Source organism: Sciurus vulgaris (genome assembly GCF_902686455.1).
Source record: "Sciurus vulgaris genome assembly, chromosome: 2".
Lineage (NCBI taxonomy): Eukaryota > Metazoa > Chordata > Mammalia > Rodentia > Sciuridae > Sciurus > Sciurus vulgaris.
In genome coordinates, this window is record NC_136462.1 from 120575765 (window position 1) to 120595446 (window position 19682).

The following is a 19682-nucleotide window of genomic DNA, read 5'->3' on the forward strand; positions in this document are numbered from 1 at the left end:
AAAAAGGCTACAAGCTTGGACCCCAAAAGTACAGTTTATTGTCTTCCTGAGGTGGGTCAAGAAGGGGAAGAGGTGAGGTAAAGGGAAGAGACTCAACTGAGACCCAAATCCTCCTGCCTGAAAGGCAGGGTGGGAACAGAGGACTGGAGATGGAGAGACCCTGTGCCCCACCACCAGGCCATTCCACTACGTTACTGCCAGCCTGGTTGGTGGGAGAGCAGTTCCATCCTGATCATGCCAGGGCTGGGTCCTGTTTGAAGGGCAATAAGGTGAATAAGATGGGCTTCTCAGGCACCAAGATGAGGTTGAACTTGGTACCCACATTGCTGAGATGTTGGATTTCAATTTTGAAGTTCTCCAGCACCTGAGAAAGAGAGCAGTGGGCTTAGGGTGTTCTGTCTCCCCTGAGCCCAGCTTGTTCACCTGCCAGTGGGGCCTCTGAGTGTGATTGAAGCCTCTAAGAGGTGCACAACCAGCTCCACATTTAACCCTGCATGCACCATGTCCAAAATGCACCACTGGTACTCTGTTCCCTGGATTTAGACCTTGGCTTAACTAGTTAGCAATACTCCCTCTCCTGCTCCCACCCCCATCCCATCACCTGAAGGGGAATGGATAGCCAGGGGACACTGGTGGGTGATAAGTGGGTTAACTCAAGAATTGTGGGAGAATTGCAGGGAATTGTGGGAGACAGATATGCCCTAGCTATATAATCTCTGAGCTCTGTGCAGAGATGGGAAGAGTAGGGCTGGTGACTACCTGAGGTCCAGGGCTAGCCCAGGGTACCCAGATGTCCCTAAGCTCAACTCACGTGGATGAGTAATATGGTCATCTCCAGCTCTGCAATCCGGCGGCCCAAACACTGCCGAATACCCCAGCCAAAGCTCAGGTACCGGAAGTAGGTGATGTTCTTGTCTTTGCTCAGCCATCGGTTTGGGTCAAAATTGTCAGGATTGGAGAAGAACCTGGGTTCTTGGCTCATGGCGTAGTTGGCCACTTGCACCAGTGTCTGGGGGAGAGGTGGTCAGAGGCCTGAGTGGGTCCCACCTTCCCACAGTCCTGAGCACAACACCCAGCTTTCCCATGTCCCTGAGCTCCATCCCTTCCACTCCTCATCCCAATCCCCGTGGGGCTGCCCACCTTACCAGGGCCGGATGTTCTCCTCACTGTATGACCTTAAACAAGGCCAAGCCCTTCCCTGAATTTTACCCACCAAGTGAGAACAACTGAAAACTCAAGGCTGGGATAACCTGCCCTTTTTCCTGCCCTTTCCTCAGCTCCAGTCCCCCCCCCCCCCAACCCAGGCAGACTGCGAGGTCTACACCCTAACCCCAGACATCAGAACATTCCAGTGATCATTACCCATGGTGCCTACCACCTCTACTCTTCATTCAAATTTGGACTGCTGCTGCTGAGAGCTCTACAGGGCCCTAGGGCAAGGCAGAAAGGCAAGACAGAAGCCCCCCATCACCACCTCTGTCTGGAATTGCAGCCTGCCCCCAGCCTCCTCTGTCTGACCAGCAGAGCCTGTAGCTCCTTGGTTGTACCTACCTTGGCAGGAATCACGTAACCATGAACAACCACGTCACAGGCGAGATATCTCTGCACAGTCACAGAGATGGGGTGGAGTCTGTGGGGAAGAGGATGCTCAGAAAAGGATAGCCACAAAACCTGGCCATACCCAACCCCACTCCTGCACCAGCATGGCATCTCAGACCTGGCTGCAGCTCCCCAGTCCTGCATCTGAGGTAGGACTCAGCATCTATCTCCTCCTCTCCATCCCCAGCCTCTCATCTCCTGCTTCTAATTGCCTGTACCTCCCCATCCTTGGAAGTCTTTCCCCAAGCCCTGCCCTGGCCCTGCCCAGGGGTTAGGGAGGCAGGGGTGGATGTGTGCTTGCCTTAGCGTCTCCTTGATGCTGGCTTTGAGGAGTGGGACCAGCTGCAACATTGTGGCCATGTCTCCCTGGGCCTGGCGCCGGGCAGCCAGAACCTCTGCCCTCAGCATCTCCTGCACCTTCGGGGTACGGGCCATCTCGTACATGTGCCACTGCAGGGTCATGGATGTCTGGCAGGGAATGTGGGGGTGCAGAAGACCAGGAGGGCCCGTCACTGTGAGGCACCTCAAGGTGAAGGACCCAAGCTAAATTTTCATTTACAAGAACCACTCCCCTAATAACCACCTCATCCCAAGTCTCCACACCCACCTGCAAAAGCAAAACACAATTTGAAAGGCAAATATCCAAGAAGGGCTTCTTGCCACCCAGGCAGGAATGTTTGGTGTAGCACTTGACCCTGGCCTCATCCCTCATGTCACTAGAACCATCTGTCTCCCCAGGCAGTAAAGTATCAGCTGCACTGCTGATGTCTTCCTCTACGAAAATCCAGAGGCCTCAAATCCTACCTCCAAAAGGGTCATGCTCCCAAATGACTGCTGTTCCTGATCACATGCCCCAAGGCATAACGGCCCTTCCCCATCCTAAAGCAGCAGAGCTTCAAGTAAGGATCAAAGGTACTAAAACCAGACCTCAGACCTGCCCTCTGCATTGTGATTAGTGTGTGGGACATACTGAGATTAACCAGTTAATCTCAATACAAGCCAGAGATAGTAGACATTAATCGTCAAACACCACAGTCCCAGATTCCTCCATGGTGACAAACTAAACCCATTTAGAGTCCCAGACTGGAATACCCTCCCTCCTATGAGTAGAACATGGATCATTGGTGTATTATCTTACCAAGGATCATGTTTCTGTCTGAAAGGTTTAGATACCTTTCTCTTCCCAGCAGGGACCACAATGAAAAAATGGCACCCAGTCCCTTTTCAGCTCTAAATCCTTGCCTGGCTCCCTGGATCCTCCAGGAGAAGTGTGGAGGCTCCAGCCTGACCCAAGTGACCCCTTCAACACCTGCCTGCTCTCTTCCAGTGCCCCCCCACCTCTCCAATATACACTTGATGCCCCAGCTATGCAGAGCTACACATAGCTCCCAAAGCCCAGAAATCTCTCCCATGCTAATTCCTCTTCCTAGAATTCTCTTCCCCACCCACGAAGCAAGTGTACACTCTTTCAAGACCCTAACCACATGTGTGTGAGGTTTTATCTCAGTACCTCCATGGCCTGCCATGGAGTAGGTAGTTGGGAGACACTTGGCTAATAAGGTAGTTAAATAAGTCAGTAGCTGTGTGACTTTGATCAAGTTATTTAACCTCTCTATGCCCCAGTTTCCTCATCTAAAAAAGGAGGATAATGGTAACATAGTTCATAGAGTCCCTTGGCAGCATTACATAGAGTCCCTTGCCAGTATTACATGAGGCAATTTGTGTAAAAGTTTAAGTCACTGCCTGCCAAATAATACATGCTTAATAAATGGCTCCTCATCTTTGGTGCAGATAGTCACCTTTAGGAGATTTCCTCTATATAACTCACAATGAAATATTTTTCAAATGTGTGCCAAAGCTCCATATACAGCCTGTCACAGGAACCGAAACTTCTCCACCAGAGTGACATATAAAAGTAATAACTACCAAAGAAAATTACTAACCTAGGGGACTTTGACACATGCATCTTCTTAGTTCTGAAATGCAATTCCTTCTCTCTCCTCCTACAAGGGACTTCAAGATACAAGTTGAATTTGAACTCCTCTCTGTTCTACAGGGAGATGCCTCTGGCATCAAGTCCCTGTAACTTGGGTGGCAAACATCTGCTCATACCTCTGCCTTCCTGCTATCAGCTGCACTGAGTGCCTCTAAAATTCAAGGCATGGTGGCTCACATGTGTAGTTCCAGAGACTCAGCAGCTGAGGCAGGAGAATCACAAGTCTGAGGTCAGCCTCAGCAACTTAGGAAGACCCTGTCTTAAAATTAAAAAGATATTAAATAAAATAAAAAGAACTGAGGGTGTTGCTCAGTGGCAGAGCACCCTGGGTTCAATCCCCAGGACTACAAAGATAAAATTTGCCTGTCAATATTCTAACCTCTACACCACTGCACTTGGGGATAGGAGCTTTAAAGAGGTAATAAGATTAAAAGAGATCATAGACCCTAATCCATAATGTCTGATGTTCTTCTAGGATGAGGAGGTTAGGACACAGACATGCACAGATGGAAGCCCAGGTGCAGGTAGAGGGAGGAGACAGCCTTTCATGAGTCAAGAAGGAAGGCCAATGAATGAATCAATCCTATCTGCACCTTGATCTTGGACCTCTAGCCTCCAGAACTGAGACAATCGCCTTCTGTTGAAGTTATTGGGTTATGGTGTCCTGAGCAGATGAACATGGCCCTTACCTCAGTCATTTAAGAACCCTCGAAGCATACTGTGTTCACCTCTATAGTCTCAGTGCCTCTGTCCCAAATAATAATCCATAACGCTAAATTATTAACTCACTGTCCAGTTAGCATGGGGGGAGTTTAAGAAGAAGGGAAGGTCCACAGGACAGATAGGTTTTAATGTTAAAGAAGAGAACTTTCTGGGGTACTACGCAGATAGCAGGAGGGATACCTCACAGTAGTTGCCTCTAGGCATTGGTGTGGAAGGGGAAGAGGGAAAACAACAAAAAGACCCTGGCGGGCAGAGCCCAGGGCAAATTCCTGTGCCCTGCAAGCTTTCTGAGGTCCTGCCAGTTTCCCTAGATCTAAGTGAGCTGTATCCTCCATAGGCCTGGGGGAATGCGGCCCTCCCACAGCTGGGCCTCCGCAGAGCAGGATTCCACATAAATCTTTAGCCTTTAAAGACTTACACCAAACCTGGGCCTCACCACCTACACCTGGTCATGCTCTTCTCATAGGCACAGAGAAAAATGTCCAATCAGCCTCAAACCCTGCCTGTGGGTAATCTGACTTTGATGTCACCCTCCTAGGAAATGAGTTTAGAGAACAGAGCCAGGACAGGGAGGCTTAGTCCATACGCGGAGGACCCCCTTGGATTGCAGGACTTCAGACAACCACACCACTGGTAGGGAAGGTGCATGGGCACAGGAAGCAGAAGATGTACCCACAGCCACTCACCGTGTCCACACCTCCTGCCAATAGCTCAGTAATGTTGGCCTGGATGTCCTGGAAGGATAGCTTGTTACTTTCCAGGAGACTGTACAGGATGCCACGGTACCTGTCACTGAGGTCTCTTTTCTGTCTCAAGTCCCAGTAGAAGTTCTGGGTGTATCTTTCAGCTGTGGAGCAGGAGAAAGAACCCAGATGGGGTGGGGAGGGTGATCTTTGGGAAAAAGTAGAATCAAGGGCTGGGGATTCTGAAATGCCCTCCTTTGTAGGTTGTCATTTTACTAGGTACCTATACTAAGCCCTTCATATCTGCTCATTCATTTAATTCTTAGCCACAGCTCTATGGAGTATGTGACATCACTCCCATTTTTCAGTCAAAGAAATGGAGATTCAGAGAGACAGTCAATTGTCCAAGATCATGTGGGTGTAAGGGGCACAGGTGGCATTTGACTCCAGCATACCTCAATCAACCTTTTCCACCTGACCTTCCCCTTCCTCTCCCACCCAAGTCCTGACTCCTAAAACCCAGCACAGCTGGGACTCAGACACTGACCCTTAACCCTGCAGGGATCTTGAGCTCCTTGAGGAATACTATGAACATCTTTCCCTCTCTAACTCCAGAAAATTCTAATCTCCCCCAGCAGCCAGCCTTAAGCCCACCATCTCCAGGGCTTCCAGGGCCTTCCTGACACCATGGCTACTCACCAGAGAGTGGTTTTCCTACATGGCAAGTCAGTGTCCATTGACAAAGCTCAGGAGAAAAAGCAGCCCAAGGCCTGGGACTTCCCGCTGGATTGGTCTCTCCCAGCACGGAGCTCCCACCCCCTAAGTAAACGAGGCTCTGCTGGCTCCCAGGCCTGAATGCCCTGGACAGAGCCAGAGGAACCCTCACCTTTATTGAAAATAACATCCCATGCAGCCGCATGGTCCTTCCAGGTCTTGGTTCTGAAGAGACGAAACAGATCTGGGGGCAGGCTAAGCATGGGTACACTGGTGCAGAACACCTGATAGATGGCATTGATGAACTTCTGGGCCTCAGGGTCCACAATCTCCTCCAGCATCCCCATGCGCTCCCCAAATATGACATTGCTGATGGCTGCAAAGAGAGACTAAGGCTAAGGAGCTCCTTCCAACCAGGTCATCCAAGAGCCTCAGCTCCCAGGATCTCCTCCATCCCCACCATGCTCAGGAGTCCCTGATCCACCCCCACCTTCCTCCAGTAAAGAAACCCAGGCCTGAGTCCCAAAGGAATGAGAATACAGGATGAAAGAAAGCTGCTCTTCTGGCAACTGCTCAGGTCCCTTAGACGTTGACAGGTTTACAGAAACCCCTGAAAAGGAACGTCTTGATGGGAAGCAGGGTCTCCAGACATGCCAAGGAAGGCCCCATGCTGGGATGAAACTGCTCTGCCCACCATTCCTCCAAGAGGGATTTCTCACTGTAATGGATGAATTGGCAAAATTCACAGGTCAAAAAGGAGAGTGGGGACATAAATACCTGGGTAATCAGCCACCTGGAACCTGAGAAGTCACACAACCTCAAGTTCTTTTCACCTACCAGGTGAATTTGAATGCTTGTTTTATACCAAATTCATGATTAAAAGCTGATTTTATTCCCATATCTCCTACAATGACCACACGATCACCAAGCCACATGCCAGTGCTGTCCCCTCTGTCTATGCAGCATGACTTCCTAACCCTGTCTGGATAAATCCTACACATCCTTCAACACCAAACTCAGATTAACCTCCCAACCTTCTCTCCTACCAGACATCGAGGGCGTAATTCCAGGTGAGGGAGACTTGCAGAATGAAGGGCTAAGCCAAGCTCTGGGTCTTGGGTGGTAAGGAGGATCTATGCTTTGGGGGCCCTCACCCCCTCAACGTGAATGCCAGATAAGGGTAGCTGACAGTGGAGGACGTGTTCAGCCACTCATCCCAGAAGCCAATCTCAATGCTTCTGCAGAGTCTGTGCTGAATCTCAGGTTGAGAGAGGGAACTCCAAGCTCTCCCACCCTCAGTCCCCACTGCCAGCCAGAAGCAAGTCTCTTACTCTCAAAGGCAAAGCGGAACAGGTCATCACTGAGGTCTCCTGAGAAATTTCCAGACTTCTGTTGCTTGACACGCCTGTTCAGGACACGAATGAAGTCTTGAGACACCGCATCCATCATGGGCACAAAGTTCTTGAGGGCCTCCGGAGTCATCATCTCCTGGTTCAGGACCACTCGGTTTTTCTTCCAGTCTTCTGAGTCCCTGAGAAAACACAGGCCCTCAATCCCCATGGTCACAGTCCCCAGGCCTGACAAACACCGAGGAGTGACTTATCCTCGCAGGAGCTGAGCAGAGCTGAGCATGTGGCGCTTGGGTGTCCTTACCTCCTCCCAGCACCCCCTGCCTGTCAGTCACCTCCTCCCTGTTCTGCCTGGCCTAGGAAAGGGAGAAGGAAGGAAGAAGGTGACGGAGAACAAAACTCCAACCCCTGATCACTTCCTCTGCTATCACCACTATAAACCAAAAGTTCATGTTCTTATCACCCTTTGAGCAACTTTCAAGCTATCCAGTCCCTGTCACTACAAGCCTGCCCATTCCACTGCACTTCCTCTCCTCCTGGCCCATGTTCACCTTCACCATCAGGCACACCCCACCATCACCTTCTCTCACTCCTGCACAAATAAACTGACAAAGCTCTCCTCCTCTATACCCACAAAGTGACTGATATTCACTACAGCAGGGGGAATCTCAGGTACTCAGAATTAATCAAAAACCTAAGTTCAGCAGGACACAATGGCAAGCACCTATAATCCAGCTACTCAGGAAGCTGAGGCAGGAGGATCTCAAGTATGGGGTCAGCCTGGGTAATTTAGTGAGGCCTTGTCTCAAATTTTAGAAACAACTGGGGATGGAACTCAGTGGCAGAGCATTGCAAGCTTGTGAAAGTCCTGGGTTTGATCCCACAAAAAATAAACACACAGCTGATTTCCGGGTACACTCTTAAAAATCAGTCCATTCAAAGCCCCCTTTGTGACTTGGGAAACATATTTTTTGCTAGTTGGATATAAGAATATTATTATAAACTCATCACCCAACATAAAAACTAGGAACTGGATCATGGCTTGCTTTCACCCTCCTGGTTCTCCCATGCCCTTCTTCCCCATCCAGGGACCGCCAACTTGGATCCTTTACTCTCTTTTGTGTATGGTTTTATCCCATGATAATTTATACTTTTTTGGGGGTTACTGAGGATTGAACTCAGGGGCACTTGACCACTGAGCCACATTCCCAGCCCTATTTTGTATTTTATTTAGAGACAGGCTCTCACTGGGTTGCTTAGCACTTCACTTTTGCTGAGGCTGGCTTTGAACTCCTGCCTCAGCCTCCTGAGCCACTGGGATTAGAGGTGTGTACCACCATGCCCCACTTCATTTATTCTTAAAAGGTACCTTTAAAAAATGTATACTTGTCTTCAACTTCTTTAAAAAGTTATGCTTTCAGGGACTTGCTTTTTTCCATTGGAATATATATATATATGTAAAATTTTTTTGGTACCAGGGATTGAACCCAGAGGTGCTTAACCACTGAGCCACATCCCCAGCTTTCTGTATTTTAGAGACAGAGTTGCTGCGTTGCTTAGGGCCTTGCTAAGTTGCTGAGGCTGGCTTTGAACTTGCAATCCACCTGCCTCAGCCTCCCAAACTGCTGGAATTACAAGCGTGTTTCACCACACCCCCTGGATTCTATATTTCTTCACCATTGTGGGACATGGAGTCTATTTATTCCGACTAGTATGCCACCATTTGCATATTTATATTTCTGTGGGGCTTCTTGGTGCCTTCCTTATATTTGCTATTATGAACAGCACCTGAGCAAACACTCTAGCACATGTCCCCTGGGTAGATGTGTTGGGGGGTTTTCTTTGGAGTGTATTCCTAAAATCAGAACTGTTGCATCATGGGTACGTGAATAGCCAATTTCAGAATTATTCGCAATTCCAAAGTAGAGGCACCAGTTTACATTCTAATCAGCTAAGAACAAGAGTTCCAGTTGCTTCATTCATAACCTACTAATTCAAGTTTAATTTTTTATTCTGGTACCTGGATTTAGTGCCAGGGGTGCTTCTATCACTAATCTTCATTCCCAGCCCATTTTTAAAATTTGAGACACTGAGTTGTCCAGGTAGGACTCCAACTTGCAACCCTCCTGCCTCAGCCTCCTCAGACACTGGGACTACAGGTGTGCATCACCACCAGCAGCTACATTTTCATTTTTGATGATAATTTGAACACAGTAGCCCCTACATTAAATTTGCTGACTTACCTCTTCTCATTGCCCCTTTAGACGGTGCAGGACTCATTGTGGCAGGACCCTGCCCTGTCACTGTTCTTCCAGCCCCTGGCCCAAGGCCTAGTTCATAGTGGATGTTCAGTAAGGTGAACAATGAAGGAGAACTTCCCAAGGTGTTTAATTACTCATAAAGATCTTCAGCCTGACATTTCCCTGGAGGTTGGCAGGGCAGTTCACCATCCCCATCTTCACTGTCACTTGTGTTATGGAGGCAAGAGGATGACAGGGTCTTGCCTAGAGGTCCTGCTTGGAAGGGCAGGGCAAGCCTGATCCCAGTCCTCCCGTCAGTATCTCCCCCCTCAGGACTCCCCCATCACCCTGAAAAGGGCTCAGGACTCACTTCAGAAGGACTCCCGTGGGTCTCTTGTAATACTCGTGATAGGCAACCCAGGGCGGGACGTTGAATCGTTCTGGGGTGGGACCTTCGGACTTAAAGATCAGGGCCGCATCTTCAGGGTCTATGATATAAACTGACTCCAGGTTGCCGAGCTTCTCCCTGGAGGGGTGGGGAGAGGGCTGACATCAGGATCCAAGGAGAGCCAGAGCGGTCAGGACTCACTGCACGACTGCCTTATGGTTCCACAGCTTTCTTGCTGTGTGACCTGAGGCAAATCCCTTAACCTCTCTGAGTCTCAGTTCCCTTGTCTGTAAAATGGAGACAGATATAGTACCTCTCAGAGTTGATGAAGGACAAAATATACAGCGAATTAATATGACTGAACACCATTGTTACACATCCTAGGAGTTAGATGGTTGCTGCTGTCACAAGGCACATCCCCAGGACTAGCCCCAGCCCATCCCCAGCACATCCCCATGGACCAGCCCGTCTTCAGTCCTAACTTCCCTTCCTGCGGCAACAGACTCTCAGAACCACCACACACTTTCATGTCATCCCTGTAGGGCCTGTCCATAATCCAGGCCAGCTAATCCCTTCTAGGATTGAGATTCTGCGAGTGGTCACCCTGTCCCAAGAGTCAGACAGAGAGCCCTTCGCCTCTATGAAAATCAAGCTGCAATGAAGCATCAAGTCCCGGACACAGAAGCAGAGACAAGAGGGGCTCTCAAAGTACTTTGCGGACAGTCCGTATTAAAATGCAACCATTCCATGTGACTGGCATCCTCGTAAGAAGAGGAAAGGAGGACAGAGACCCCAAGGGACAACCTCGTGAAAACAAGGGGAAAAGATGATGTCTAAAAGCCAAAGAGAGAGGCCCTAGGATAAACCAACCCTACAGACACCTTGATCTCAAATTTCAGGATCCAGAACTGTGAGGCAGTAAAGTTCTGCTGTACGAGAATGAAAGGAGCTGGGCACAATGGCACACGCTTGTCATCCCAGCAGCTCGGAGGCTGAAGCAGGAGGATCACGAGTTCAAAGTCAGCCTCAGCAAAGGCGAGGCGCTAAGCAACTCAGTGAGACCCTGTCTCTAAATAAAATACAAAATAGGGCTGGGGGTGTGGCTCAGTGGTCGATTGCTCTCGAGTTCAATCCCCAGTATCCCCCCACCAAAAAAAAGAATGAAAGAAAAACAACAAAAAGTCCCTACTACCAAACAGGAAAAAAATTCCACTTCCTGCTTGTATCTGCCTTTTGCCTAAGAAAGGTTACTTGAAGATATAGTTTAAGGCAGATCATCACAAAAACATGCAGCTGCGAGCCAAATGTGCTCTCCCACCCCTCTCTCCTCTCCCTCTGTATCCCCTGCACCTCTTGGAGAATACCATGCTTACCACCCAGCCATAAGGCCTGGGCCCACCATCTTGAGTCTCAGCTTTGGCTTGTTCATGGCCTCCCAGAAAATCCCCTCAGTGTTTTCTCGCTATCAAGAATTAGCTCCATCTCCCAACTGGAGTTTGCAAAGTCCTTGATTTGTTCTCCGTGTTATCAATCCCTCTCCCGGGAAGCCCGCCAAGGCAATGACCTGACATCAGAAACCCGCCTGTGGGGTCCAAGAAAGAGCCCAGGCTGGAAGGAAGCTAAATGTTCACCTTTAAAAGACTGGCTTAAAAATATGGCTTCTCTGTACCATGGACTACTGTGCTGCCATTTAAAATTATTTAGAAAGAGAAGAGCATGCGCCGTGGGACCCCACCATAGACATACACTCATTCCTCGTGGTACTCAAATGTGACCCCGGATAAGACTGGTTCCAATTTCCATTTTTCATTAGTGCTTGTCTGCATTTTCTCAACTGTTCCATAAAGAATGGAAACAGGCTTCATGGCATGGGGGAAACTACAAAAGCTGTATTTCAAATTCCTCAAGTTTATGCAAGAGTCTATTATTTCCAGGCTATAAGTTGTAGTGTCATCCTGACACACAGATCTGGAAGTCATACAATGTGGGTTCTGGTCCTGGTTTTGTCCTGAGGAGCTGTGTGAACTTGGTAAGAACTTTCTCCTTCCTGGGCCTCAGTTTCCCCATCATAAAATGGGGATAATAGCACTAACTTTGAGGACATGTTGCCAGCTTCAGATGAAAGTGGATCAGAGGGTTAGTGAAATAAGATGCTCTGAGGGGAAAGGGAGTTCTGAGGAATAAGGCTGACCAAATTGTATTGTTTTATTCCGTGCCTGTGTAAACAGGTAAACAACTATTCCACTATTAAGTATCATTATAATGCATTAATAAAAAAGAAAAAAATAAGGCTTTCCTACTTGAGCAACTAGGAAGTAGAGAAAGAAAGGGAGGGAAGCAGGGATAACCAGGGGTGCACCTGGGGTAAGACTGGGGCACAGGAACAGACAGACCTGGGACAGAGAGGAGGAGAGGAGATGCAGCAAGGAATAGCTGTAAGAAAAAAAAAAAAAAGGCAATTTGGACTTTGACAGGGTTGTGGGGGAGGGAGGGAGCAGTAAGGCCCCAAAACAAGCAAGCCTGACTCTCATGGCCACCCACCCCCTCAAGCCCTCCAAGATGTCACATCTGTTCCTTCCCCACCGTGACCTTCCTATTAGAATTCTTCGAGTTGGGACTGGGGCTGTGGCTCAGTGGTAGAGCACTTACCTGGCACATTTAAGGCACTGGATTTTGATCCTCAGCACCACATAAAAATAAATAAAAGTACTGTGACCTGGCATGGTGGCACATGCAAAAAAAAAAAAAAAAAAAAGCAAAAAACAAAACAAAAACAACAAAAAACAAAGGTATTATGTCAATCTACAACTTAAAAAAAATTTTTTTTAAATAATTATTTGAGTTGATAAAGAACCTGTCACTTAAACTGAAAGCACGGCTCCTGGAGGTCTCCCCTCCAGTCCCCAACTATCACATTCAGCATCTCCCATCCCTTGAAGCTGCTCTAGGAAAAGCCCCCAGGAGTAGCTTGAATGTCACTAACCTAACCCATCAGTAAGCCAGGGACAAGCCATAACCCTGGGGTCTATGGTCAAAGGGCCAAAGGGTCGAAGTAGAAGCAAGCCTTTCTTTTCCTTCCCCTTCGAGAGGAAAGGGACAAAAAAAAAAAAAAAAAAAAAAAAAAAAAAACCAGCTGCTCTAGAGCCACGCAGGGCTGAAGAGAGCAGTTAGCACCCCAGCAGGATGGAGATCTAACTAGTGATCAGGCACCCTTGCCTCAGTGTCCTCCTCTGACCATGGGGACAACAAACTTTCCTTACAAGGCATCCTGGGGATAATGGCTATGGGAGGCATTTGAGGGCTTGCTCTATTACCACCCTCAGCCACCATGAAGTTTCAAAGGGGAAAGGAGAGGCCTTTGCCATCCCCACCACCATGTCCAGCCTGGAAGAAATAAAATCAGAAGGTAGGCAGGAGTCTGGAACTAAAAACAGACCATCTGGGGAGAGGGGAGAACAGGAGAGCTGCCTAGGCCCCTGCACCTCCCCATCCCGTCTGCCTCTGCCCTCTGCCAGGCTTACCTGTAAATGGGGCCATACTTCTGGAAATTCTGCACATGATGATAGTGGATTTTGCCAGGACCCCTTTCTCTCCATAAATGGTACAGGTTTAGCCAGCCATTGTCACCAGGGGAAGGGATCTCACTGAAGGGGCGAGGACTGCGGGTGGAGACACCAGCTGTTCTTCCAGTGGGCACTCTGGGATGCCCCAGGCCCTCCCTGGCAGCACTCAAGAAAGGCTGGCAACCTTTGACCAAGACAGAACGCTGGGGAAGTCCCTTAGCCAGCATTCTGTCCACACAACTGCCACTCCACTGGCTCTGCTATAAGAGAACTTGCTGGAGTAACTCTGTCACTCGACCCTGGGACCAAGCTTATAACTACTAGCTCAAGGCTAAGATTGTAGCTGATAAAGCCACCCACAGGCCTCCCTCCTGCTGCCAGTTCATCCTGCAAACAGTCCCTCCCAGTGTGAAGTCTCAATCTGGAATTTCTGCAACCAGCAGGGCTACCCCAAGACAGGGATACTCTCGGTCTCTGTCCTCAGTGCAGTGCCAGCCCCTGGAGGCTCTCAAGATTCATGCCTGCCCCCTCCCCAGGGCCAAGGCCTCCTGCCAGCCCCTGTGGTGGGTCCAGGTGCTAGCAGACATCCTTTAAGATGTGCACACAGCCTGGGACTGGGGACAAGAGGAGCCCAATAGGAAGTTGCAGCCACCTTGCCAGTTTGGGGGCAGTTGTCTTCCTTGTGGCCCACTATTTACATGTCTGATTATAAACTGTATGGTTAGCTGATTTTTTTTTTTCTTTTTGGCACCCGGATTGAACTCAGGGGCACTCAACCACTGAGCCACATCCCCAGCCCTATTTTGTATTTTATTTAGAGACAGGGTCTCACTGAGTTGCTTAGTGCCTCACTGTTGTTGAGGCTGGCTTTGAACTCATAATCCTCCTGCCTCAGCCTCCTGAGCTGCTGGGATTACAGGCATGTACCATCATGCCTGACTGGTTTGCTGATTTTTAAAGTTCTATTTTTTTCTGTTTGTCAACTCCCCTGCCAAATACCCTATAGTCTCTGAAAGTGTTATGATTGGCAAATGTTGCTATCATTATTATTAATATTATTATTTCATTATTTATGTTACCAGAGATTGAACCCAAGGGTGCTTAACCACTGAGCCATATCCCCAGCCCTTTATTTTTTATTTTGAGACAGGGTCTCACTAAGATATTAAGGCTGGCCTTGAATTTGCCAATCTCCTGCCTCAGCCTCCCAAGCTGCTGGGATTATAGGTGTATGGCACTACACCCAGCACTACTATTATTTTTTAATTTACAGTCATGTCTATTCATGTAGAACTCTGAAGAAAAAGACAAACAAGAAAATTAAGATATTCTGAGTCTTTAATGTTGAATAAAAGAAGCCAGACGTAAGAGTACATGTTGTTGAATTCTGTTTTGACAAAGTTGAAGGATTAGCAAAATTAATTTATGATATTAGGAATGTGGGATAATAATTTGGAGAGAATGTGAGAGAACTTTCTGAAATTCTGGGCATGTTCTTTTTCAGAAGTGTATTCACATATGTCAAAATTCACTAAGCCACACACCTGCGATTATTTCATTTTATTGAATATAAGTTACTTGATAAAACAGTGATTGAAGGCAGGCACAGTGGCACATTCCTGTAATCCCAACAACTCAGGAGGTTGAGGCAGGTGGATCATAAGTTCAAGTCCAGCTTCAGCAACTTAACAAGACCCTGTATCAAAATAAAAAAGGGCTGATGGTTTAGCTCAGTGGTAGAGGATCCTGGCTTCAATCCCCAGTACAAAAAAAAAAAAAAAAAAAATATATATATATATATATATAGTGAACACAAATTTGCATATTTTCCTAGTAGATTGTTTTTACAAAGAAGACACTGACTCATTAGTAGGACTTAAACCCAAAATAAGCTTTGATGCAGCTTCTCCCTCCTTAGGTACTGTGAGAAGGAGAATGATGTCCCTGCTCCAGGGAGAGTGGATTTTCACTGTGGGCAGAGTGACAATCACCTCAATACAACACAGAGAATAGGGAAGGCAGGCACTGGAAGCCAGTGGCCCTGAGAAGCACTGAGTCACTGCAGTCTGGCAAGGAAGGGGCAACAGTTCTTTCAGTGGGTCCCAGCAAGAATGACAGCCCCACCATACCTGAGTGGTTGCCCTACCCATCCTGGTAGCAACCCTCTGATTCTCTCAATTTATGGGACCAATTAACCTGGTCCTGGCTTTTATCAAAACATTTGGGCATCCTGCTATTCGGGCACAAATTCCCAGAGATTTAGTGGTGATTCTCCATTTTATGACCCCTCACCTTCGCTCAGAACAGGAGCCAAAAATCTGACTTTCTCAATATCCTTTGCAAATGGCAAGTAGGCAAATGACTTGGGCTCCACCAATCACATGTTCTTTCATGAAATGTTGGTTGAGAAGGTAGCAATCTGACAGGATAGGCACCATGTGAACCCACTCTGCAGCTACAGTGCCTGAGTTCTGCGGGGGTCAGTGGGCAGCCACCCAGGTAGCTCTGGAATGTGATTCAAATGATATTTTTGACCCCTGTGGCACACAAGTCTGGAGATTTTGTGAACTACATAGTCTCCCTTAATAAAACTTCTTTCTGGTTGCATCCTAGTTACAGCAAATTCTGTTGTAACAATTAAGAATTCTGAATGATACAATAGTAAACAACTAACTATATTACTTAAAGTGGGTCCTGCTCTTATGTCCTGGTTGCACCTAAATTCAAACAGCTGAGTCAGGTCATTTGACCCATCCTACTTTTATTTTATGTACTACAGGTGTTAACTCACTAAAGGGACCAAAGAAAGTCTCATGGCAAAAGAGTATTTGATGGAAAGAGGACAAAAGATTTCTTATGGGGACTACTACCATAATACCCAAAGGCCCACCACCCTGAATTAAATGTGAAAAGCATTTTGCTGCATTTTCTTCTGGGTCTTTTTCTCATTCATTCTTCTTTATTTTCTTCCTTCTTTTTACAAAGGGTTGAACTTTATTTTTACTTTACATATCAAAATAAAACTATCCATATAGGTGGCTTAAAAATTCAAGTTGCACTTGTATCACTCCAAGTTCAGGGAAGCAGACCAGTGGGAAACATGTATTAAGAGACTAATTGAGCCGAGCATGGTGGCCCACACCTATGATCCCAGCAACTCAGGAGGCTGAGACAGGATGATCACAGATTTAAGGCCTGCCTCAGCAATTTAGTGAGATCCTGTCTCAAAATAAATATAAAAAGAGCTGGGATGTGCTCAGTGCTTAAGTGTTCCTGGATTCAATCCTCAGTACCACCCGACCCCCACCCCACCCCTCAAAAAGAGAGAGAAAGAAGACTGATTGGCTTAGGCAGTTGTGGGTCTGACTTAGGTCAGTCTGAAGTATGTGGGGCAGCCTATCAGGATGCATGACGTTGCTATCCACAGGTGGAATCTTCTTCAGGGAAGCTTCACATCTGCCTTTCAACTGATTGAAACAGGTCACTCAGATAGCCCAGGGTGATCTCCCTCACTTCAAGTCAGCTGATTATGGACTTTAATCATATCTACCTTCACAGCAACACCTAGATTAAGGTTTGATCAAATATCTGGGGACTACAGCCTAGGCAAGTTGACACAAATACTATCAGTACTACTGACAGTACATAAAACACTACATTCAACTGATTAGAAGTTCTACTGAACTTAAGAGAAAAGAGCAATCCTCCCTAATCTTGATGCCACTTCCTGGAGGGGCAAGGAAATCTCTTCTCCACAGAATCAACCACTACATTCATCTTTATTTCTTCTTGGAAGCCTCTTCCTGCCATGTGCTTTCCTAATCCACATTGCTCACCTCTGTGCAGGTCACTGCTGTCAGCCAGGGACCACCCCACCCCTTCATCAGCATCGTAGAAACTTCCTTTGTCTCACTCCTGTTTCTTGACCCCATGTCTCTTCTGTCTGGTTGGAATGCATCCATCTTTCAGTCCCTTTGTTAAAAACAGTGTAGAAAACATACATTTTTGAGATTTGCTTACCTTCTGATGTCTTTATTCTGCCCTCACACTTGGTTAAGAGGTTTGCTGGATACAGAGTTGTAGGTTGGGCCAGGTGTGGTGGTGCACACCTCTAATCTCGGCGATTTAGGAGGCTAAGGCAGGAGGATCACAATTTCAAAATCAGCCTCAGCAACTTAGCAAGATCCGGTCTCAAAATAAAAAATAAAAAAGGCTGAGGATGTGGCTCAGTGGTTAAACTCCCCTGAGTTCAATCTCTGGTAACAAAAAAAAAGTGGGTTGGAAATAATTTTCAATTTGTTAAAATTATTTTTGAAAGCATAACTCCATTGTCTTCCACTATCTAGAACTACTATGGAGACGTCCAAAGCTATTCCAATTCCTGAATCCTTGCATTTCCCCTTTTTGCTCCCTGCAGGTAAGCTCTCAGCACTTTCTTTTTATTTTGGCTGCTCTAAAATTCACAATGCCCCTTGCCACATCAGTTCTTGGGCTGGACCTTTGGCAGTCCCTTTCAGTATGGAAACACATGTCCTAAAAATCTTGTATAATTTATTTCATAATTTCTGTATTCTATTTTCTCACTATTCCTGGAACTCCTATTACTCATATGCAAACCTCCCTTTGGTTTTCACCAAAATCCTGTAAGAGTGCTCCTGAATCATCTCTTGTAGAAGCTCCATTGGTCTGTCCACTAAATGTGATGTATTCATTTATGTCCAAAACTCTGAGTTACCAATATTGACTTGGATGGTTAGGTGGGAACCAGACCATGTGGGGTAACAATCAAGTGTGGAGGCATTGCCACATCTACAGCACTGGGCATCTCTAATCCAGGCACTGGGCTGGGTGAGCAGGGCCCAGGGGACATGTGGATCTTGCCCTGGGGAGAAGGCACATTCTGGGAATCAGCCTCAGAAGGATTCCAGCATTCAGGGAGCATCCATGGGCTGAGACTTGGTAGCCCCTTTCAGGTGGGCTTGAAAAGATAAGCCTTCTAGAAAAAGGTAAAAGGAGACATGCTAAGCCAGGCACAGTGGCATATGACTGTAATCCCAGCAGCTTAGGAGGCTGAGGCAGGAGGATGGCAAGTTCAAAGCCAGCCTCAGCAATTTAGTGAGGCCCTAAGCAACTCAGCTAGACCCTGTCTCTAAAAAAGCAGGGTGGGGCTGGGGATGTGGTTCAATGGTAAAGCATCCCTGGGTTCAAATCCTGGTACCAAAAAAAAAAAAAAAAAAAAAAAAAAAAAAAGTGAATAAGTGCTTAGAGAAGGCAGACAGAACCAAGAGAGGGTTGGGAGAGGATCAAGTCTCAAGAAGAAAACAGTTAATTCACTGAGCACTAGTGAGAGGCTGCAGGACCTGAAGTGGTATCTGCGTTTTCCATTCCTGTAAGTCTTGGTGCTTTAAGGACAGCTAAATCAGGATGGCGTGTGCAAGTCAGGAACAGCCACCCACAGTTTACTGGCAGCATACCAAATTCCCACCCTCCACAGCAGCATTTCCAGAGAGAAATGGAAGGGAACAGGAGAACACAGAATGCCAGGGTCTCCATCACATCTCCTCATCAAACCCACCATGGTCAGCCACAGCTCTGCCTCTTACCAGCTAATGCCTTCAGACATGGGCATGGCTTCTCTGAGAGCAACTGTCCACCTCTGACAAACAAAGCTAACTGTCAGGTTCCCACTCATCAGAGGACATCATTTGTGAGGCCCAGCACCTGCATGGCCTTCCCCTTGAGGAATGTGATCATGGGGAGCAGGGACCTGATGGAACCTGGATAGGTAACCCAGGTCAGGTCAGAGTGACTTTTTCTTTCCTTCTTTGGGCAAAAAAGGGAAATTTAGACTGGCTGATAGGAAGCAGGGCAAGAGGGAGTAGGTTAGAGGCCTGGAGCTGGGGGAGGAGGGAAGAGGGACAAGACCCATGGGAACAGGAAGGAGAACAGCTCCAGAGAAAGTTCTTTCCAGGTAACAACACCATGCCTGACAATGATAAGTAGGAATGAGGAAGGGGAGAAACAGAGACCACAAGAAGAGAAATGACTCCCAGAAGACTGTATCCCCACCTGAGCCCCTGACCTCACCTCATTAGCCTCTGTGAGAGTGTGCAGGACATGGCCTTGTCTGGCTGCCTGTAGCATGTCCCACAGGCTGCCTGCATTCCTGTCCTACCCTGCCCTCCTGACCCATGACCCTCGACTTCCTCTAAAGCCCCTGCAACATACTGCCCACGGGGAGCAAACGGATCAGTCACCCAATGGAAGTAGAGAGGCCTGGCATCAGGAACAGGAAGAAGATCCTGTTCCCTGCTTCTGCCCTGAGGGGCAGAAAGAGTAACCAGCATACTTGGCCTTGGGTAAACCCTGTGGTCTTGTCTATATCAAGAAAATATACTGAGCACCTAACATGTGCAGAGTACTTCAC

The 19682-nt window shown here is 47.5% G+C and overlaps 1 protein-coding gene across 3 annotated transcripts; it reads right to left on the reverse strand.

Moving 5' to 3' along the window:
- Window positions 1-57: 57 nt before the first annotated feature.
- On the reverse strand, window positions 58-17436 carry CYP11A1 (cytochrome P450 family 11 subfamily A member 1; the record flags this gene model as incomplete). Of its 3 annotated transcripts, none has more annotated exons than XM_079125987.1 (9): window positions 58-364; window positions 812-1009; window positions 1552-1630; window positions 1901-2067; window positions 5005-5165; window positions 5888-6091; window positions 7047-7246; window positions 9675-9830; window positions 17276-17436. In XM_079125987.1, the coding sequence occupies 7 exons, from the start codon at window positions 7198-7200 to the stop codon at window positions 233-235; spliced, it is 1095 nt and encodes a 364-aa protein (XP_078982113.1). In that variant the 3' UTR covers window positions 58-232. The 3 variants fall into 3 exon arrangements, with proteins under 3 accessions (XP_078982113.1, XP_078982111.1, XP_078982112.1); XM_079125985.1 differs by lacking the exon at window positions 17276-17436 and adding an exon at window positions 13214-13482; XM_079125986.1 differs by lacking the exons at window positions 9675-9830; window positions 17276-17436 and adding an exon at window positions 13214-13482.
- Between the last annotated feature and the right edge of the window lie 2246 nt (window positions 17437-19682).